Source organism: Perognathus longimembris, chromosome 5 (genome assembly GCF_023159225.1).
Source record: "Perognathus longimembris pacificus isolate PPM17 chromosome 5, ASM2315922v1, whole genome shotgun sequence".
Lineage (NCBI taxonomy): Eukaryota > Metazoa > Chordata > Mammalia > Rodentia > Heteromyidae > Perognathus > Perognathus longimembris.
Genome location: NC_063165.1, coordinates 43,102,535 through 43,126,361, shown reverse-complemented (window position 1 = coordinate 43,126,361; position 23,827 = coordinate 43,102,535). Strand labels below are relative to the sequence as shown.

Below are 23,827 nucleotides of genomic sequence, written 5' to 3'. Positions count from 1 at the left end.
TACTGACACTGATACTATATATATATACATATATGTATATATATTATTGTCATTGTAAAGATAATGTACAGAGAATTTACAGTTACATATGTCAGGTAATGAGTACATTTCTTTTTGAACAATCACTCTCCCAGGATTTCCCCCCAGCCCCACCCATAAATTGAATAATTTTCAGCATAGTGTCCAGTATCACTGCTGCATTTGTTCACCCTTTGTCCCACCCAAAACAGATAAACTTACAAAGACAAAAGATACAGGAGAAAAAAAAACAGCATAAAGGAAAAAAATCTCTTGGGTCCATTCCTTGGAGTTCATTTTGATAAGTACTATTATATATTATCATACGCACATACCTATTGAGCCTTTGTGCTCCTTGCCTCTGTGTTTTCTGAAACAAAAAAAAGTCTGAAAAGATATTCTAGATGTATAAATCTAATGTTCTTTTACTAAATTATTTAATCTTTTATCCATCTCAGAATTTAGAAAATTGGAATATATTATATTAATATTAAAGGTGAAGACACTGAGGTACAGTGGAAATTTCTGGCATAGGAAAAGCCTACTAAAAGTCATAGATGCTCAAAATCTAGGTCTCCTGACGCTTTGTATTAGTGAATGGGGCTGCTCTTAGATAACTCTGTGTACTTATGTGGGTCAGATCTTATTTTCTATTCAGAGTCATACATTTTCAGTGTGTTCCCTTCACTATTATCCCAAAATTCTCCCTGGTTGGCCTCAAAAATCACTCCTGTACTAGAAATATATTCAGTGAACTTCTTTTAGGTTTTTCTTATGAAGACATGATAGTGTAATAATGAGAACTGCAAAATGCCAAATATAGAACCATTTCACTATGGGAAGGCTGAAGATATCCTCAACTCATACTAGAAATCTTATTTGTTTTGATAAAGTGTAATTTTGTCTTGCACTAAGGGTGAACAATACAGAGCTCCCTGAGTCTTTTCATTGATTATGTAACATAGTTTCCTTAAATAACCCTGGAGGCATTGTCCTTCCCTTTTAGCTAGAGGGAGAAGGGGTGGGGGGAAAGCCTTCAGGTAGAAAAGATACCAAGATAGAGGCAAAGCCAAAAATATATCCTGGAACTCATTTATTCTAGCAGCTGTGCTATTTACTAGCAAGCATTTGCATCGAAGAGAAACTTGGTTACAGTACCTGGACTACAAAATAAACATTTTAGTACAGTATTTCTTCAGAAAGTTTCTAGAAATATCCAGTTTTATGATCTGTATGGTTTTGAATGTATATTATGACTGTCTTGATGAATAAATGCTATTTTGCTCATTCAAACAATATGCTTTCATACTATTACCTTTGGTTGGGCTTTACAGAGTGCTTTCTTTCACACTATGTACTCAGAAAATGAGGAAATTCACATCTGGGAATGCCAAATTTCTAGAATATGTGACATACAGATATGAGATCCATAATGGACACAGTCTGCCAGCTTCTTAATACCAAAGACTGTAGTCAGGGCCTGCCATGTAGGTGGGAAAGGCCCAACTTCTTGGCAAGACAAAAGTGAGACCCAGAATTAGACTAAGATATCTATATTTGATTCTGAACTGTGTCTTCAGTACTACAGAAGATATAGAGAAGTTCCTCTGTCTCTTCTAGAAGATGGTCAGTGTCAGACAGGAAGCTACAACTCACCAGTAAAAAAGTAATGGCTAAATATACTGGCAGATGAGTTGTGTTTTCATTAGCAACCAACCATCAAAATTTCCAATGTAGAGAAAATAAGATTTTCTTCCAATACTCCATCATGAAGAGTGAGGGACTTTGACAGGACATCCAATCCTGTTTTAAAATTTCAATAAGTGAACTTTAAATAAAAGCTGTACAATTTATTTTTTTCATGATGTTTGGTCCAGAATAATTAATGATGGTTGCCATAGCAGACAGTGCTGAGTTCTTACCACTTATCAAGCCCAGGCCCATTCTGGCATACCTCAATAAAGTAGCAACAACACAATAGCATTACACACCCACCATAACGTCATGGAAAGGTAGAAGAGGACCACATCAATGCATGAACTTTAATTTTTTTTTTCTGAAGGGATATACCTGCACATGGCTTAGCTCAATGTCTTATTGACCAGAACCCAATTGCCTGGTCCCAAATTAACTACAAGAGGATGGAGAAAATATAGGAAATCTTGGTGAAATGTAAGCCTGGATACAACCTCCAAGTCCGTAAATCGGAAATACCAACTGCACTGTCCTGCTAGTGAAGAGTATACACATTCCCTCGTTCAGGAAGCAGATGGAGCAAAGAAGGAGGTCCATAATTCCTACACAGAGTATACATGGGACAAATGTAAGAAATGTCTCAGCAGACAACTCCCTTGGAAGTAAAGGATTTGCTATCAAGGATTAAATTGTCTTTAGTGTTTCATTAATTTGGACAATGTGAGGCACTTGAAACAAGTTAATGAAAGATTCAGAAAAAAAGAGGATACATCTGCATTTAGGAAACACACACACACAGGTGCAGTGTCACATGTTCACTTTCCCATTCCCTGTTCCTTCTCTTGGCCTATTTTCATTTCAATTCATCCACTGGAAATCTCTTTCTGTCCAGTGTAAGAGAAATGTTGTTCTGTTCCCAACAGGACCTATAAACTATAGTGTACTTTGAAGCATCTGATTGAGGGTAAGAGAGAGGCTATAAAGTTTTTAAATGTATGAATGCTGGAATCAGATATCAGGAATAGCCATGACATATAACATTGACATTCCCAAATTCCAAATAATGTCATCAGCATACCAGATTTCTGTTTAGTTGATAATTTTTCATTTTTTACAATGTTTTAAGACACTTTAAGAGGCATTTATAATAATTTAATCTACTTTGTAATTAGAGTTAGTGATTAGACTCTTACTCACTTACATAGCTGTTTTCCTTTAAATGGATGGCACCAGCTGGCTTATAGCTGAAACCTGATCTGACTCTCAAGGCTGTCAGAAGGGCCAACATAAGGTAGAGCTTAATGTGCTGTGCAGCTTTATGAAAAGGTAACACAGAGGCAGAGCCTTACATTTAAAAATATTTCTTCAATAACGCTGTATATACATTAACTACATTAATAAGAAGATCTTCATTGTAATTGTAATTTGCATGACCTGGAAAGAAGCTGATACTTTCTTTCAGCCTCCAGTCATTAGAGGAAGGGCAAATAGCTAAAAAATCTGCAGCTTGGACTTGAGCCACTTGGGGTATTTTATCACCAGGAGAATGTGATGGCTGTATAATTAATGGAAAAAGCATTAGCAAAAGGCTAAGAGAGCAAGGTAATCACAAGTGGTTCTCTCTATTGTTTCTGTGTAATTTTACCAAAGGTGCTGAAGATTCAGAAAGTTATTCATTCACTCCCTTATTACATGGGTAATGCAAAAGTCTTATCAAATTATGCAGGGCCCTTTCGGACTGGTTTGACAGATGTGATCAAATCTGATTCAAATCACAAGCCCTCATGGTCTGAAGACTCATATGGCCCGGTCATTTTCCATAGGTGAGGTACAGTGACCTGCTCTAGACCAGAAGGAAAAGTCGGTAAAAATCACAGACCAGACCACTCAGTTTGCTCTTTCCCCTAGATGCTAAAGGAAGAGATGTGGGCTGAGAATGAAAAACTCTTCTTGCAGCCACAGGCATGCTTCGCAGTCCATCTGGAGCTGGATGGAATGGAGAAAAACACAGAAATCCTGCTTCTTGCTGTAGCATGTGTCTCCATCTTATGTGGTGTCTGGGGCTCAAGGAGAAATAATGCACTATCAGAGCAAATGCCTTCCGTTACTTGACATCAGGGAAATAGGAGGAGTGGCTGTGCTGCTGTGCCTGCAGATGGGTGAATTCCATAACTGCCAGTTTTTGACTCCTGTCCTATCTGTACCTCATGTGCCTGTAACAGGGCACAGTCAGTGGACACAAACTACACGTACAGCTCACCATCAACTCAGGCTCAGTATCCCTGTGGGAATTCTTTTGCAGAGTCCTAGCAAAGCCCTAGGGACAACATACCCTCCCCTGATGACCACCAGCTTGGAACCACAGAGCTGCTGCAGAGCCTGACAAGAGAAACTCGTTTCTCCCTCCTGCAAGAGCTGCTGCTGCTGACCCATACCCAGTGGCATCTGCATATCTCCTTCCAAACCCAGCTCTATTTTCCCAATAGTCACACCATCTCTCACAGGAACCAAGAGTCCAGAGGTAGTTAAAATCATCTCTTGCTGGAAGGGTCAGTGAACACATCGTGTTGGATAAGCACCCGCATTGTGAGATGGATACAAACACAGTCACTGAGGGTCATGATTGCCTCAGAAATCATTTGTTAGAGTGCTCCAGCTCCTCAGCAGGCTGCCGAGAGGCTGCTTTTTGCAAGAATTGATCAGTTCTCCTAAACACAGGTGCTGTGCATGTTTATGTGCGAGACTGGGAGCCAGGTGGGTGAGATTTTGATAGGCAGTGTTTGTGTCCGTAGGACATGGAGTTTGAATAAAACATAGCAGGGTGCAGAAGCAAGAGAAATCTTTGACATTTTCTCCATAACATGCCCAGGGCTTGGGGAAAAAAAAAGAAGAAGAACAGGTGGGATCCTAGGCTTCTCCAGTCCAACTCACATTTAGCTCAAGATTAATGAGAGATTCAACCCATTTAGGACTCATTAGTAGAAGGAGGAGGAAAGGGGAAGGGAGGGAAAGAAGGAGAGGGAGAGAGAGGGAAGGAGAGATATTTCCTCTCTGTCCTATGCAGGCATGCTTTTGAATTTCAAAGAGGAAGGAGGAGGAAAAGAAATCTTATTTCATGATGACCAAATTGGCAGAAAGGAAATATGATACAAAGAGTAGAAATGGATCTAGTTTCCATTGGAGAAGTGTTCGAGTGTTTCAGGTTATGTATACAAATATTTGTTGCCTTGATTTAGAAAAATGTCTTAAAACAAGAGAGCCAAACATCATAAACCATATAATATTGGAAGTGAATATTGCAGAAAAAGCTTAGTTCAGGAAGCCAAGCTCTCAAAGTCTCTACACAATGGATGACATTTTCACCTCTTTACTCAACACAATTACCCAGGTACCCAGACTTTCTTGTCTCCTGCTATATGCTGGTCAAGTTGGCAGCGGTTTAATTCAGTTCACATGGCAGCATCCTACATATTAGTGATAGATGATGTAGTGTGGGAAGCATTAAGGTCTTTCTTAAATCTTCTTGACATAAAGAATTGGTTATAAGCTCAGTGCTTTCCCTCTTCAGCTTTGTGGTATCAACCAACAGAATGAACCTCACTGGATGACTGGCAGGTGGATGACTGGTAGACTGTTACCCAACCAATGAATGGGTGTCAGGGGTGGGAAAAATACTTGCCTGAGTTATTGTATAGGGTTAAAATAGGGACCAAATAAAAAAAGACATACACTATGGCTTTTAAACAATGTAGTGTCATTGTTACACAGTATAGCATTGTCATTATTATTGGCATTATTGCATCTTGTATTTTCATCTTATTTATACTTGTTTGTTCTGTGTATGAGTGTGTGTGTGTGTGTGTGTGTGTGTGTGTGTGTGTGTATGCATATGAAAATTTGAACTCAGGGGCTTGTGCACTCTAGAATTTGAGCCATACCTTCACTTCCAGATTTTTGTTAGTTTATTGTAGATTTGAGTTTCTCAGCTTTGTTTGCCTGGGCGGCTTCAAACTGAGATGCTCAGATGTCAGCCTCTTGAGTAACTAGGATTACAGGCATGAAACACTGGTATTCAGCATCGTTTGTGTCTTCTCTCATTCTTGAGCATTCATGTGCTCATAATAGAAGGTAAGGTAAAAGGGAGAAGTATAAGTCATATTTATCAATTCACAATTTTCTTTTGATATCTGCCCTTACTCCAAACCCTGCCCAAACTTATGTACTTCCCTGAAATTTCCAAACCTGTTTAGAATTACAGAAATCATTCTATCTCTCGTAGCTACCTTTAACTTTTGGACTATCTACAATTTTTTTTGTAACTATTAAAAATATTGCACTAGCTCTATCTTCTGGTACAAAACTGTAATCCTAGCATTTAGGAGGCTGAAGAAGAAGAGGCTGAGTTTGAGACCAGCCTGGGATACTTAGTAAGACACTATCTAATCAAATAAACACATCAAAGTAGATAATTTTGGAAAAATTACAACTGACATGAATGGACTTACACAATTCATAATGATAACTCTACTTGTTTAAAAGGAAATAACTCAAATATTCAGTGTTCCATTGAAATGGCTCATGGTAAACTTAGAACAAGCTCAATGCAAAGAAAGAAATTCTGATAGCCTCCCGCCTCTCTTATTCTTTGTCTGAATATTGTATCCTTTGGGCCCTTCAGCACTGGTAGGAAAGAACTTGTATTATTTTCATTATATTCTAGGCAGGCTTTAGTTCACTCTGGTTGGTTTCTATTAGAATCTACTTCTTTCCCTATACACAAAGAAAACTGTGCCTCAAGCAACTGGAGAAATAGAATTTAGGTTAGTAATGTGGACATGAAATCATTAAGCTTAAAGAGCTCTTACAAACAGCATAGTGATCTTACATATTTCTGATTCCCAAAATGAACTGAAGGAATGAGATGAATAGTAAGCCATTTCTGGAAATGGTAAAATAACTATTATTTTCATGGCAACCTCCCAATGGCAGTTTTGTTGAGACAATAAAAAGTGGCTGATCTAACTCATAATTGTCATTTTTCTACCTCCCCTGTACTCTTCCCAGGCTTAATGCAGTCCCTTTACAGAGGTACTCAGAATTATTATTGGTTTGTATTACTGGCTTGCAAACACAAACAAAAAATATTGCCTCAGAAACTTTATACATGTTTTTCTATTCTCTTATAATTCCTTTCTTATTGATTTAAAAGTCGTTTCTCCTTGTGATAGAAAAGGACTTCTCATTCCTAACATTCTCTTCGAAACTAAAGGGCTCACCTGTAGGGTTTAGTTAATATTTTCCTTACAGTCAATATTTTTTAGAAAAGTTAGTGGAACAGAGAAAGATATTTTCAACTGCCTATAAATTATTTTTTAGCCTTTAAGGATATGTGATGATATAGAGCTAAATTCTATTGGCTTATCATAGGGAAAGAGTAGGTTTTTAGTAGATTCTAGGAATACTAGCTAAATTTCAGTCTCTTCTAAGAGTTATACCAAACAGCTTCCTTGAACTTAGCAAAAAAAAAATTAAAAACAATCTCTTTCAGAATACAGAAAGAGGAAAAGATACTCTTCTCTCTAATAAAGGCTTACAGAACTACTTTCAGAGACATTGGAATTCATCCAGTTGCTATTTGCTACCTACTCAAGGTAACCTGATATTTTTTGAGCCTCCCTCTGCTAGATACCCTTGATTCTGCCAAATAGGACCATCTGCTCTGGTTGGACATCATCTATAAGAAACGAGAGAGATATTTTTGGCCTCCATAAAGAAAGATGGCCATTTTATTCCTTCTTGTCTATTGGTTACAACAACATCTGGGAGTATACCCAAATTAACAAAAACAAATACCCCAAACAGCTGGAATAAGCGTCTGGGAACATGAGATTTTTAAAGAAGCTGCTGACTTGTTAAGGAACTGCAGCCTCAATGAGCAGTCAGAACAGTTCCATTTGCACTTATTTAGAGAAGCAATGACCCGTCCACGGGAAGCGCCAGTTCACACTCCACAGTGTACCTATTGCTGAAACAGCAATAATGAACATCTTCAGCTGGTTGTGAATGCCCAGCTGGCACCTGGGTAATTTGTCCTCTTTCTAAACATGTTCTCACACTTCAATCTTAGGAAGATTATGGATATGTAATAGATACACATAACCTCTCATTTAATATAGATTCTTTAATGAGTAGAGTAATTGTCTCTACTTAGATACCCATGCTACTGCACATGTATTATAGTCCAAAAGATAGATATACATGCGAAACTTATAACATTTCTTTGTCCCATGGCTTCTGTGTTTAGGTTATTTTGAACAGTCAAACCAATGAACTCTACTTTTTGATTATAGCAATTGTCTACATAAGATTCTAGGGCCATTGTGTTGTAAATCTGACATCCTAGGAAAGTGGGCCAGATGAGAATATAGTAAAAGAGAAGCAAAGATCCCCAAAGTATATGTATTCATCTTACAAATTTGACCCACCAAGTAAAATATCTGCTACATCTCAGAGGACTAAGGTGAGGCTTTAGACACTACTTTTAGTTACATAGATAGACTAGTAATTCCTACTGTCTGATTAAAAGAATGACTATTTTCTTACCATGCAATTGTTTGAGTAGATCACTTTTATAAGCTTGCCCGCTTCCATCTTTCTGGCTTAACCACATTACCACATGCATGGTGTCTAGCATTGTTTTGATTTGCACACGCCTTTTATCTCTTCTTCTAAATAAGTAGCATATTACCTCTCTTACCTTAAGTTATTTGGTTTTTATTAAATGTATGCATACGTACGGCTCTTCAAATCATTCGTGGCAGAGAAATTTAACAGATACTCAAGATGGGTTTTTATTCTACCTTCCGATATCCTTGAACTGATAATTTCCATACTTTCCCTACCGATCCACCAAATTATTAACTATGTTGCTATAGAACGGATTTGAATACCAACTTGAATACCAACTTTCTGAGGCTGATGTTCCCTGCTTTATAAATTGTCCCTAACAGGAATGAAAACTGGTACTGGTAGAAAGATAGGATTACCCCTGGGTGTTTTATTCTACTTTGAGTCTAAAGCTGCATAGCCTGAACTTATACCCACAAAACATCTGGCAACATCTGTTATTGGCAATTGCAAATTAATGAAGCACCCCAGCGTTACCAAGACAAAAAAGTTATTTACAGAACATTTTCCAGGCTGCTAAAGAGCTAGTTGTTTCTAAAAATTTTGGTAAAACTAGTTTTGTCCATAGTTGTATATTCTCACTGTATCTACCAGTTTTTAATAGGGATGTAAAACGTCTAGACCTTGGCTAAAAGATTGCACATATTTGTTTATTACTCCCATTAGTAAAAATTCACAGTGAAATCTGTGTGTTCAAGGGATACAACCTAAGAAATGTTTGTTAAAAAAACTTAATACTTATCTTGTTATTGCCGACAATAATGATTAATTATGATCATTACCTGTACTTTTTAGCAATCTTGGCATCTGCAAAAATATAACTAGAATTCTACAAATATAAAAATGCATGAAACATTTTATTATGGTACATCAGAAAGAGTTCAGCAGTATTGTATTAATTTCAGTATGCAATAAATAATAGCTACACTGTTAGAACTTCTTAAGTGTACACTGGTCACATTCATTGCACTATTTCTTTTTTTTAATTTGTTAAAGCATATTTTATTTTATTTTTATTTAATTTATTTATTAATTGAATACAATTTTTTTTGACAAGGTGTTGTGCAAAAAGGGTACAGTTACATAGTAGGGCAGTGTATATGCACTATTTCTTAAACTTACATATCAACCTTGAAATGTTGCCTGCTAGCAACTTTGTATATTATCTATCTTCAATTGCCAGGTGAGTAAACTGAGTCTCAGAGATTAAATAAGTTGTTTGTAATTAGTTTATTGCCAGCCATGGGACTTGAAGTCAGGGCCTGGCCACTGTCCCTGAGCTTCTTTTATTCAAGGATAGCACTCTACCACTTGAACCACAGTGCCACTTCTGGCTTTTTCTGTTTATGTGGAACAAAGGAATCGACCCCAGGGCTTCATGCATGCTAGGCAAGCACTGTACCACTAAGACACATCCCCAGCCCTATAATTGTTTATTTTAAATTGGTTGAGTACTTACAATGTCTTAAATAATAAAAGTTCAAAAGCAAGTCTCAGAGGACATTTTATGGCATCAGGAGTCAAGATCAAAATTTCCTGGTATTCAGTCTCATAAATTTTGCTACATTTCTGATCCTGTAAAATATGATTTCATGAGTTTGTCAGAAGTAAAATGCCTAGATGGATTGAAAGTTTGATGTTTCATAACATTTATGTTTCATTGTATTTTTTTATTTTTTTGTTGAATCTTGAGACCCTGCTCAATAAAGCCAACTGCTGCTTAAGAAACATCCTACTAAACCCAGTTCTTACAGAGACATCCTGTAGTGACTCATAGCCTCTTACATGTGCCAATGACAGGGCTTGAGCTTCTCTTGCTCTATCAAAGAAAAGTTAAGAGGAGCTGATATTGCTTTATTTTTTAACACCCTACCACCCCTACACATATATAAATAAACACTTCTTGTCTTGACTTTGAATATACAGTAAATAGTGAGGTCAATTAGTTGCTAATGTATAGCATTAAGACTGACATTTTAAGGGCTAGAGATACAGCTCAGTAGTAGAGCTCTTAGATAAGAAACTGAGTTAGCTCCCTGACACTGGAAAAAAGTAGAATTTTAAGTTTAATAGAAGTAATAGCTGCGAATTATTTGAGGTTAGAAAAATAAACCACTCTTTTTTTTCCTACTGTAGAACTGATTTATTTTTCTTCCACTAGCCGATCATTTTGTTGCCAAGGAAAAAGAGATGAAACCATTCACACCTGGTTTGATAGGCCTAAGTGACTTTAAAGCATTATATACTGACAGAAGAATATAAAAACTAAGCATGTAATGACATAAGCAATGTGCAGGCCCAATGACAATAATTTACTTCCTGAGGAAGGTCAATTTTCTCCTTAGAACTACTTTCTAATTTGCTTCTTTGTTTTAAGCAACAGAAATGGACTAATGTGTTGTAAAAAAGAGAAATAGGTGAATAATTGGAATTTGGCTCATAGAAGCAAGGAAAGAGAAAAGTTTTGCCTTGAAAAGCACAGAAATCCAGCATCTTCAGGTGCTAGGAAAGACTGATGGGGAAGCAGTTGGCCTTTTTTGATGCATATCACCTAAATGTTGTTGCTGAACAAATAACTTTGAAATTCAAGAGCATGAAATTCTAGTTATTCTTTATTTCCTATACATATGAAAGTCAGCAAATATACTACTAAATGGCATTGAAGGAGACTGCTCCAAGAATCCTTAAATTTGCCAAATAAAAATGTAGGAAGCTCAGGTAAATTTGAATTTCAGGTAATAACAAATATTTTATTATAATGGAGACTCATGAAATCTTATATTAAAATATTATATATTTTGTTGTGTGGCTTTAGTGTATGTTCTACTAGGTACCCTGTATTTGATCCGACTATCCTGTTAACTATGTATCTCCCATCATCCTTCTCCACAATCCAAGAAGCTTTGCTCAACCTGCACTTCTTTATAAGGAAAGCAGGGCCATGACCATGTATGTGAGTGAATCCAGATGTGCTACCATTTTCACATTCTGAGCTGTAATTCAGTTGGAAACAAGTAACAGGGTCCAGGAATAAAAATGTGAGCTGTCCACTGCAGATGTCTCATGTGTGAAGAGGATGTGGATATAGCAAGGAACACAGGCGGTGAATTTCTATCAATCTCTCTCAAGTTGGCCCTAATAAAATTCCTGTTCCAAGGGAGCAATCTGACTGGGCCAGCTTAGGTCTTGCATCTACTCCTTGACCAAAAGGATAACAGATCACTTGATTAACAGTGCCAACAAATAAGTGATTTTAAGTGTTGGTTTTCTCAAAGACAAACTAAGCAGTGTTACCAGAAGAGACATAGTGCCAAACACTACATGTCTACTATACTTTGCTTTTACTTCAGGATGAATTTTGAGCTCAAGGCCTCTTGATTCTAGTCTCTATGACCTGAGACACACCTTCAGTGCCCACCATTCTGTTTGCTTTAGTTTTGTTTCCATAAAGATTCTCTGCTTTTGCTAGGATTAGCCTTGTACCTGAGTAGCTACAATTACAGATGCCCACTACCATGTCTAGCCCTTCACGATTAACTTTGATGTTGCCTACCTTTTATTTTTTGTCAGAAGTAACACCAGTTTTGAACAGGAGTTTAGTTTTCTACACTGTAAACATACAAGGCAGTTCTGTGTTCATAAATGTCAATACAGACCATAAAGATTAATACAGGATAAATAAAAAATTATTACAAACAGAGGGGGTGGGGGAAGAGCACAACTATGTTGTCAAAGCCAGATTGACAATATGTTATTATCTTACTTCAGGCTGGTTCATTGACCAGGCCAAGGAATCTATATATATTAAATTCATGTCATTTTTAGAAACCCAAATTAAATTTGGGCTGAGTAGAATAAGTGAGCATTTTAAACACAAAATTTACATTCATTTCAATGGAAGAAAATCATCTATAATGATTCGGATTTTTAGATTAACATATAATACTACTTTAATGCATAAAAGATTCATGACTTACGTTTTTAAATGTCTTAATAAGGTCACTTGTCCATATTACATGAGATTTATATTTACGTTTTTCTCAGAAATATTAGACAGACTAATTGGCAGCACTTTTTATGGTGATTAGGAAAACAAGCTAGTGTCCATATTATTCAACAAATGGTATTAGAGATATCGGCTAAAAATTATGTGGTGAGGGAAATGTATCTCTCATATTACAAATAAATTCAAAGTCCAACATATAAGCAGCAATTGAAGAGAAAAAGTAGATAAGTATTTAACTGATGTTTATGTTGGAAAAGGATCATCTATGCACAAAGCAATGGGAGAAATCACAAAGAAAGATTAGTAGGTATAGAAACAGTGATGTTTAAATCCCTGAAAAGCAAAAATAATCACAAAGAATAAATTGTGGGAAATTGCATCCTGACAACAAAAGGTCCATTCCTCTCACTGGTCATTAAGAAAAACAAAGTAATCCAGACAAATTGGAGAGATGCTGAAATTGAATAGGTTGAAGACATTAAATAAATGATTCCTGGAATTTCATGTAGAAAAATACAATAAATCACACTAGTATCTTATGAAAAGAAATGGTTAAGGGGTATCCCCAAAAGAAACAAGCTACTTAGAGCATAGAAATGACCCAAGAAGTGAGCATAAATCAATATTGCAGTGAATTTGAAAAATAAACAATTTGTATTTGTTGATACAAATGATATTCTCATGTTAACCAGTACTTCCTAGGCAGTCATCCTTACTAATAATTAAAGTGAAAAAAATACTAGCCAGACATTTTTACAAAAGTAAATGTGATCTAGAGGAAGAGTAATTTCAGAAAATACACAAAGTATAGAATGTGTTCTTGCCATACATTATCCATGTGATTTTCATATAGGGGACAAAATGGCCCTTTATGCCTGCATGTGAGAATTGTCAGTTGTAGTAAGATTTTACTTCTCAGTATTTTTATAAAGTCTTTTGGAATAAATAAGATAAAGTTTTTGAATTGTCATCTTGATGCTATCAGTGATATCCTAAAGTTAGATCTCATAAATTGCTATAGGATACTCAGAATTAACTAGTAAACCATTAACACTAGAAAGTTAAACTTATGACTTCTGAAAAAAAAAGTAAAGATTAGGAGAAATCTATATTTGAAAATAATAGACACAATTGTCCCATGATTCCTATGTTGCTTAAATATGTGCTTATTTGCTCCATTTTTTTCTTCCTTGAATCAAAACACAAAAAGGCTAGGCATTGTTGCCCATAATCGTTACTTCTCAAGAGACTGAGACCTGGAGGATCATGGTTCCCTGTCAACCCAGGCAGAAAAGTTCCTGAGATTTATTCTCCAAACTAACTAGCAAAAAGTAACACTATAAGTGTGATTTAAGATGTAGATCACCAACTCTGACCAAGCAAGGTAAATGAGTGAGATTGAATCCCCTGAATTCCAGCTCCAGTATTAGCTAAGAAGGGGAGAAGGAGAGGGGAAGGGGGAGGGGGAGGGGGAGGGGGAGGGGAGAGGGAGCGGGAGCGGGAGCGGGAGAGGGCCTTAGGAAATCCAAGCAGGAAGTTCTCAAGTTCAAAGCTAGCTAGCGTGGGCTACATGGTAAGACCCTGCTTTAAGAAAAAGAAAAAGGGGAGTCAAATAAGTTGGTAGTGAAACAGATAAGAAAAGAGATGTTCTGACCATGAGAATACTGAGCAAAGTAAACCTTAGTCTACCACAGAAAATATTCAATGAAATACCTTCTTTAAACAGTCTAGAGAATGGACTAGAACTTAGATGATATTTTTTTCCATTCACTTTTTTCTACCATGTTCCAAGTACTATATGCTATAAGATTCAATAGTCAAGGAAACAAAAGCCCTGCATCTGCCTCTTAAAATTTATTAAACATAACACTTACTAGAAAGCAGTTATGATAACACATGAAAGCAATTTAGATTGGATACGGTATTCACATTTATGGCGTAGGAGAAATTCTTGATTGTAGTGTGAATGCATGATGGAGAGGAAGGAGCGTAAGGAGAGGAAGACCGGAGGCAAAGGAGCTAGTTTAAATTATCATTCAGTAATTCAGGAAAAAGAACAAAGAAATGTTATTTAAAACAAGCCTAAGTGGGAGTAAGGGGCTTGGGAATAATGAATGAATCTGAGAGATATTAAAAATAGAGAAGTCACAGAAATCAGGATCAATTTTACATGGGGACAACGAGGACAGAAACTGTCACAATCATTCACTAAAATAATCAAAATGCGGTGTTTCATAGGAGGCAGATGATACTTTGTAAAACGTGATAAAATAAGGAATAGTCAAGTGAACATGTATGAACAGAAGTGAGAAGAAGAAATGTGAGCTAGCCATACTACTTTGGAAGTCATCAAAGCATGATATTAGCATGTCATGTTGGTACATGCCTGTAATGCCAGCATTCCTGAGGCAGAAGCAGAAGAATGGTGACTTTAAAGCCATCCTGATTACCTAGTGCAAACCAAACAAAAAGCATGGCTTTAGCTGCTGAAGCTTTGACAGAGGTAATAAAGCTGAAAGAAAGAAATCAGCAAACTCTTAAATACAGACTGTTAATGAACAAGATAAATCCAAAAGTGAACCTGGGAAAAATTAAAGGGTAAATATTAAAAGGAGAAATGATTTTGTTGTCCAAAAAATAAAAGAAAGGACTAGAAGAAAAGTTGTGAAAAGAAAAGCAACAGTGTTAAACCACTTGTTTCCATGACTTGGAGTTCAACATGCCATATGAAATTATGCCCTTTTTCTTTTGTATTTGTTTCCTGTGGTTTAACCCCTGAGGTCATTGTAACTGATTTTGGTACTCTGGATATTGTATGTACATGTATTGGAACTCAGGAAAGGAAGGGAATATCAAAATCGAGAGACAAAGGATAAAAAGACAAACCAAGGCAACAGCAATACTTACAAAACTATATGCTGTAAACCAACTGTACAACTCAAGGGGGAGAGGAAAATGGGGAGGGGGAAGGTGGGGGAAAATGAGGGAGGAGGTAACCAGTTGGATAAGAAATGTACACCCTACATATGAAACTGTAGCACCTCTGTACATCACTCTGACAATAAAGAAATGAAAAAAAGAAAAAGAAAAGTTGTAATCTGTAGAGTTAAGGTCTTCAATTGAAAATAAGATAGTGACAAAAGAAGCTTACAGTCCTAGCAATAGACACTGTTTCTTTGGGGATGCAGGAAGGAACCCACTTAGCATTGAAGTATTGCTAGGTGGGGAAGATGTAGTACAACACGGTTATGTCCAGAAACTTAGAAAGAGAAGTCAAAAGTTATCAATAATGGCATGAGAATTGAGAAGAAATTCCTTATGAGAGCAAAAAAATAATCACATGTAAATTCTCTGTGGAGAAGCTGGTACAAACTAAAATAAATGAATAGAGGGAAGTGAATGGAGGCATGTGTGTAGTGATAGTGATAGTGATCGTGATAGTGGTATGGTACATGGTCTCATTCTTGACTCCCCGTCAATGATATTTCAGCATGTTCTTCACTAGGAACCAGGGCCTGACTATATTACCCTCAATTAGGAGAATCAATGTTGTTTGATGAACTTAAACCTGTAGTCAAATACTCTACATATAATTTCTAATTTTATGAACACCTGCCTATGTAGGGTTGATCTGTGGCTTATCCACCGTGACATGTAAATGCAAAATCCTTAATACATTTTTTGTTTACAGTAGCAGTGGGTAAGTTTTATTACAGGCACTATTGTTCCCAGAAATATGTTCCTTAATTATGGGCCTTTCTTTTTATTTTATTTATTTATTTTTCACAATTTTCACTGTGGCAAATTTGCATACTTTGTATTAGGGATTTGGACCACTTCTTTTATAAAATGTATTTTTATTGTAAAGATGATATACAGAGGGGTGACAGTTATGTAGATCAGATAATGAGTACATTACTTTTTGGATAATGTCACTTCTGACACTTTCTTTGTTTTTATCAGAAAACATCTATACTTTCTCTCTTTAAACCATGGTGCCTGTTGCAATTCAGAGGTAACTACAACTTGAATAATGAGAGCTCTTATAATTACCATAGAGCTTCTTATAACAGTGTCAGATTGTTGAGAAAGACGCCTTAGATGCTTATAGCTTGTTCTTCCAAATGATTTATTGTCATTTATTTGGGGATGTTCAGAACACTAGCTTACTCAGCCAGAAATTAGAAACTGTAAGTATTAATCTATAGAACACCTGGATACTTAAGAATTCTGAATCGTAAGTCCAGCCATAGTGGTTGATGGGATCATTCTTGACAAGCCATTAATCTTTTCTTTTCCTCAAGTTCTTCCCAATAAAATGAGTATGACCTTTCAGGTCTTTGTTCTAAAAGTCTGGAGGCAACACATTGTAAGCCAGTGTATGGAGAGAGGAAAATAACCCTTAACCCCCACAGCTAAAGGAGGAATAGGAACCATATAAATATCATAGAGATTGCTAAGTTATGAGAATTAACTATGATCTCCTTCTACCATTGGGCTTGATTTGAAATAGTTACTTTGTACCCAGAGACACCAAAACGTGTCATGGTGAAGGAGTGCTAAGGTCATGGAAGTCCTCTGCATGCTTCCTTCAAGAGACATTCTGAACTGGTCAGTTGTCTAAGTACCATCATGTCTCCTAATAAGAATTTGGGGGAATTTAATAGTTTTCAGGAAACTGCTCCTTTAAGCAGAAAAATGTCCCTGCTGGGCAAGACCAGTCTGAATAGGAAAAAAAAAATGAGAGGAAAAAAAACATACTTATTATTGAAGTCCTTCCTGTTTTCTTGCCTTCCCTCAAATGCATACTTTCCAGTAGATAGAATAGTCACTGACTTTAAAAAAGAAAAAAAAGGAAAAAGAAAAATCACAAGCATCCATAAACTTTGCTATTTGTAATCTGTGCATAACCTCCATGATGAAATTTGTGAGTAATTCACTCCCCACACTTTCCACTTCAGCCTACCAATATGGGATCTCATGCTGCCACCCTGAACATTAATGAAGGAAGTCAGGCGGCAGTGCAGCTTGCCCTTGGGGACTCATTTTTCACATCACCAAAAAGTAATTTGTGTCATTTTTGGCCATCTGGTAGCCTGGATTGTGAAGATGAAATTTCTCTCAAGAATTACTTAAGAGAGTGGGCCTTGCAGTCTGCCTGACTGCCCAGTACCAAATGCTTTCTCTGTTTCATGTACAACCCCATCTAGGCCTCAGTGTCCCACTGGGAAATGAGATTTTCATGGCAAAGTCATACTCCGTGAATGAGAGGGTGGTTACCTTTTACTATCTTTAAATAGTTGTAGAAGAGCTGTCAATTCAGCGTGTCAGTGTTTGCGTACAATGCGTCTTGATCAATATTACCCCTTTATTTTCTCCAGTGATAAACAGTATCTTAGTTATTGTAAGTGTGTAATTAAAGTTATATTTAATTAAAGTTAACACAGCATTACATTGTAAATAGTAGTGATAACAGTAGTCTTTAGTATAATAGTAGGTGGTAGTTTTAAAATGTCTACATACCTTTACATGAGCCTAATTAATCCTGTTTCATATGTTTTCAAGTATACAATCTGCCCTCTTATATATTATGATACTATTTAGAGGCTTTATATTGTAGTTATTATCTTGTGGCTTGTTTAAGTAGATGCAAAAATCCTATATCTTACTAACAATGATGCAATCTTATATTAAGTGATATTTTTATTATCCTAGCATATTGAGAAAAGTACATTATATATGATATCCACAATAAGATATACATGATACCATATATATGATAAAAATTTGAATGACAGTGACGAGAGGAAATTTTACTAATTTATATAAATGTACAATTTATTATTTAAATAAAATTTAATCTGGTAAGAATCAAGCTAAAGCTTTTTCATTATAAGATGACAAATACTTCGTATAGCACTCAGATGGCCATATTGGGAAGCATTCTCACCTTGGAGACTTGGGGAGCAGATAACAAGAAGAGATATTAAAAGTAGCCTGCTTACTTAATATAATATTTCAAATTAATCAGTAGAAACTTAAATTTCCTGTCTCCACTTGTATGGAGCAGTGCTACAAGCCTGCTTCTAATGACATTAACAACATGGTTATATATTCCATTTGTTTCTGTCTTTACAGTTCCACCAAAGATCTCCAACATCTCCTCGGACGTCACTGTGAATGAGGGCAGCAATGTGACTCTGGTCTGCATGGCCAATGGCCGCCCTGAACCTGTTATCACCTGGAGACACCTCACACCAACTGGTAAGCAGCCCTCTAGTTTGCAAAAGGTCATGTACTAGTTAAGATTGTGTAGGTCAAAAGTCATGAACATTTCATGTTCTTAAGATACTAAGATGACTGCCATGTAACCAGTCAAGTCTTTTGTAGCATCCTTGAGGTCTTCAATAATTTGTTCATCTCTATGAAGTTTATAGCCATAATATTAAGTTAATATATGTATGCATATACACATTGTATTTCACTTGCAATGTTACATCCCTAAGGCAACACATACAGGAACCTTGAATGACTTGATATTGCGTCTAAAATGTATGCTGATTTGGTAGTTGAGTAACTTGGGGTGATGTTTTGAATTAAATTTACATTCTTTTCTTTTGTAAGTCTGTTTTGTCTTGATTTTAAACAATTATAGTTTTCTAGTATGTACTAATTTGTGAAGAAACTAGTCAGGAATGATACGATATTGTATGTGGTTTCTAATCTCTACTACTTGGCTTCTAGCTCTGTGATGGAAGTCATGGACATAGGGGTGGACAAAACATGAGTTTATCATTCATCTCAGATTTTGGCTTTAGTTCAGTATCAATCTGAATTTGATTCCCCAGGAATGTATTTTGCATCTGCTTCTCCAATTTCATATAACCTTCATTGAAACTCGCTTCCAATCTTCTCTAACATTATCATTTCTAGCATTATTTAAATATTCTAACAAATGAGTTAGAATTAACTGACTAGATAATCCTGTGCTGTACCAATTGATTTGTTCAGTAGTCATTTCCTCCATTTGACAATGGAGCCTGCTATATAATTGTTTCAGAAGATTTGTAGATTGACTACTCTTATAAAACAGTTTTAGTTTAGTAGAGAAGATTTTTTTGTTTGATAAATATGTAAAAACATAAAGGTATTAACATATTGATATGATTTGAAAACTATATGGAGTCCTCAACTTTTGCCTAGCTTATGTCCAATATTTTCTTAAATTCTCTCCATAAAGTATTTAGAAATTATTATATAGGATACTAGTTTGATAATGAACTCCATTAAAAGATGTGCCAAGCTAAGCATACAGGGAGAGCTGCCCTGAGGTATATTTAAAGAGTCAGGGTAATGTTTGCTTATAGTGGCTTATAAAAATCTCTGTATTTTGTGATGTGAGACTATGAGTCACCATTTATCATTGTACCCCAAATTAATTTTCAAGTAAAGTTTGGACAATTATGACATGGTCATATATTTAGCCAGATATTCTTATCTGATATCTATATTTTCTTCAAAAGATCTTCTTGTTAAAATTTGCATTGTCACTTACTGGTAACATATAAGAAGGGCACAAGGTAAGCTTATTTGGGAAGTTAGTTTCAAATTTATTGCCTCATGAGATCATATGGAAGATTGCCTTTAGTATGAATTTGAAGATGTCTATCTTTCCTCTGAACTGAAACTTCAGAGCATATTCTACCTGGATGGCATTCTAATAACTCCTGACCTAAACACCTACCACTGTCCCGAGTAGCCATTGTTTTACTGTCTGGCCATTTAGTATAAAATAAGAGAGCTATATTAAGTATTTTATCAAAACAACTTCTAAAACTATTGTATTTTCTATATTGTTATTGAGAAGTAATCAAAATCCTAACATAATTTTATTCTGAAGAATCTTTTAAAGGTATTCCTTGTTTTCAAAGTATTATTTTTATAAACAAATCTTTGTAAATGCAATCAGTAAATTTTTATAAATAATCTTGAATTCTTCATTCTATTGATTTAGTAAACTTAGAGCCAATTTTCTGGCCCATCTTTATATACTCTATGTGTATGTGTGTTTGTGTGTGTGTATTCACATATACACATAAAATTACACATTAATAAAATTGACCTTGAAGAAATTACTTGAGTTAACAATAGCAGTTCATTTACATATTATGCTTCTGTTTTCTTACCATTATTTTTATATTTTTATTTATTTTTAATTTACAAGTTTGTATAAATATACTGTTTATAATCTCTTAATCTCCTCATAAGACAAGGTAACAGATCAAATATAAAATAGACAATGAAAGGAAGACCTGTAAATGTTATGGTCATGTAATAGATATATTACTAGAAGGACATTATTTCCTCTGGTAGAATACTGGTATTAAAATAGTATTTTCATGAGGAAATGTAATTGCTCAGCAGAGATCAAAGAGAGATTCATTTTTTTGTCCTTTGTATTTGGGAAACTTCTGGGAACCAAAGCTTCAAGGCTTTTCCCTGTTTGTCTGTTGGTTTAGAGCTTCATGCCTAGCTCTAATTCAAACATCTGCATGATAATGAACATCTGATTTGAAACTTAAAGTACACTGCCTTCTATGCTTCTTGTCAACAAAAGTTCAATGGACCAACTATTATCATTTGGGGTAAAGACAATATTTTTATATGCAGAGAGAATTCTAAAAATTTAAGATTATATACAAAAATTTATATATTCACAAGGATTCTCAATAATCAATATCAGGGGCATCAAGATAAGCCTCTGGGTCCAATCTAGTATGCTTTGTTTATGTAGTTATGTAATAACTTCAAGACGAATACCTTCTTATTTTGGTAGGGGTTACTGGAATTTTATATCCAGATCACTGAGCTTGCTAGATAGGTTTTCTACCTCTTAAGCCACACCCCCAGCCTCATAATAGTTTTGAAATAGCTACATAGTTGAAAAAAATAATAACAATGCTATGTTTTGTTAGTAAAACATATATAAAATCCAAATTTCAGTGTACATATATGTTATATTGAAATATATCCATGCTTTTGTATTTGCATATTGTCTGTTTGCTTTCACTCTAAAATAGCAAACTTAAATATGTGCAACAACAACAACAAAAATCTTGGCCCACAAAGCTTTACAAAAGCATTTGCTATATGGCCTTTTAGAAAAATGTACATAGAGCCCTGCTCAAGACCATAACATAGGATAAAGGATAAGGATGTTCTATTATCCTTCAAGCCCTTCAGCCATCTCAAGAAAACTTTACTCTTCTAATTGTCTATTCAGGCCTTCTCTGTGGGTCAGATTCTATTCTGGTACATGCAAAAAGAGCTTCCTCATATATTTGCAGAGTCAAAGGCAGACTACCGCCCACCCTTACAATGTCTATTGATTTCCAAGCTTACTCTTTTCATCTCTTTCACATTTGGCCTAAATAAAAACTTGATAAAAATCATATTCCCAGTGACAGAAGAAAGAACTTGCCCTTAATTATTATTTTATTAAAAAAAACAAAGTATGTGTGTGTGTGTGTGTGTGTGTGTGTGTGTGTGTTGCTATTCCTTGTAAATCATGGAAAGAGGGTAATTGTTTGCAGCCTATCATGCAAAGTCTTTCTTGGAGACACTGAAGGAAGAGACTTGTTCCCTGTGTGACAGCAAAGCTGCCTGTGACTCATGGCCATGTGAAGGAAAAGAAAATCCCGCTCGCTTTGTTCCATTATTAATCATGGCTTCCACAGTTGAGAGTGTGACTGCCTTCCAGAGGAAATATACCTGTAATTAGCTCGACCTTACAGGAACATGAAGTCCTGAAAGTGGGAAGATTTCATGCAAGGGTCACAAGTGTGGGATGTCCTGATATTTGTTAACATGAAATGAAGAAAGAAAGAAAGAATAAAAACAACACATGGTATATTTTTATGAGAAAACTACTTATTACCTACCTCAGTAGGGTTCCTTTGTTTTAAATTTTTGTGTTAGATACTTCTTTTTTTCTTTCTTTTAGCATTAGGGATTTCTTTCTCAAATATATTACTATTGTTTTCAAAGAGGAAAATTAGAAGAATAAATTTTCATTACGCACACTAAACCAAACATTTACCTGACTCAGAGATTGACTTATTCCATCCATGTCTTTCTTATATTTCTGATTTCTTATATGATTCACTTTTTCAGTTTTTCTATGTAGTTACAGTGGTGTATCACAAATATGGTTATTGAATGTGACCTATTTTTCCCTTAATTAAGTTAGACTTTTATAATACTGTGACTCCCAGAGGGCAATTGCACTGTAACATATATTTCTGTGGAGTGTTTGATCTCCCTTCTGTGTGCAAAAGAGGCTCCTATCTTCATTTAACTTTATTTCTAAATCTTTCTTCTTATAGCCATGAGAAAATCTCTTTGTGAAGTGTGTATTATGGGGTGTAAGGATTACTCGGGGTTACAGAAAGAGTTTCTATGCATTTTGTTTCTACAGAGTTTTCACATTCGTAATACTGTTAGATACCTGGAAAACTCAAAAAGTACACTGAGCATTTTTTTCACCCCTTAGGCTAAGATCAACTCAGAAGGTGTTGTGTAATTTTCTTGTCCAGCCAGAAGCAAGATTTGACATCAACAGAAAGTATGGAAATCCTACTTAAAAGAATTATTTTGTTTTGTTGGACTGAGTAGAGAAACATTGTTCAAGAGGGGTTCAATAGGATTTTCAGGCAGCAGAAACTCATTATACTCTGAGTTAATCACTTGGTCTTAGATTCCCCTTTCCATATGTTTTCCAGCTCTGAACATAACTGATATGCTCTTGAATGTGATTTATAGAACACCTTCATCTTTCTTACTTTTAATTGTATAACTCATTTCATATGGCCAGCATAAACTTTGACCTCATAGATTTGGCAAAATTACATAATGCTATATTGAAGTCTTTGTTTTCCATTATGAGAGTTTGAACTCTGGGCCTAGGTGCTGTCCCTAAACTCTTCAGCTCAAGGCTAGCGCTCTACCACTTGAGCCACCGCGCCACTTTCAGTTGTCTGGGTGTTAATTGGAGATAAGAGCCTCAAGGACTTTACTTGCAGGGCTGGCTTTAAGCAGTGATCCTCAGATCTCAGCCTCCTGAGTAGCTAGGATTACAGGTGTTAGCCACTGGCACCTGCCTGATGTCATTTTGAAAGTCAAATTCTACATGTCCATGTTGTAACGAACAGTCATCTGGCATTTTGAGTGACTATAGTAGAATTAGCATGGTCTTATGTATAGTGCAGACAATGTATCATCTACAGTTTAAGTCCAGGGCTATTATTTCCCTGAAATTTTCTTTCATAGACCCCACAAAAGATTTTGTGAATTGATGTCTGTAGTATATCCATATGGAAGTCAAACATATATACTTTTCCCACAAAGAGTGTTGATCACATC

At 35.7% G+C, this 23,827-nt stretch overlaps 1 protein-coding gene across 2 annotated transcripts in view; it reads left to right on the top strand.

Annotated features, from left to right (window-relative positions):
• Positions 1-23,827, top strand: part of LOC125351717 (limbic system associated membrane protein) — a 620,820-nt gene that overhangs the window by 388,437 nt on the left and 208,556 nt on the right. For both annotated transcript variants that reach the window (XM_048346681.1, XM_048346680.1), the window contains exon 3: positions 18,545-18,670. In XM_048346681.1, coding sequence (XP_048202638.1) covers positions 18,545-18,670 — 126 coding nt within the window. The remainder of the gene's footprint in view (positions 1-18,544; positions 18,671-23,827) is intronic.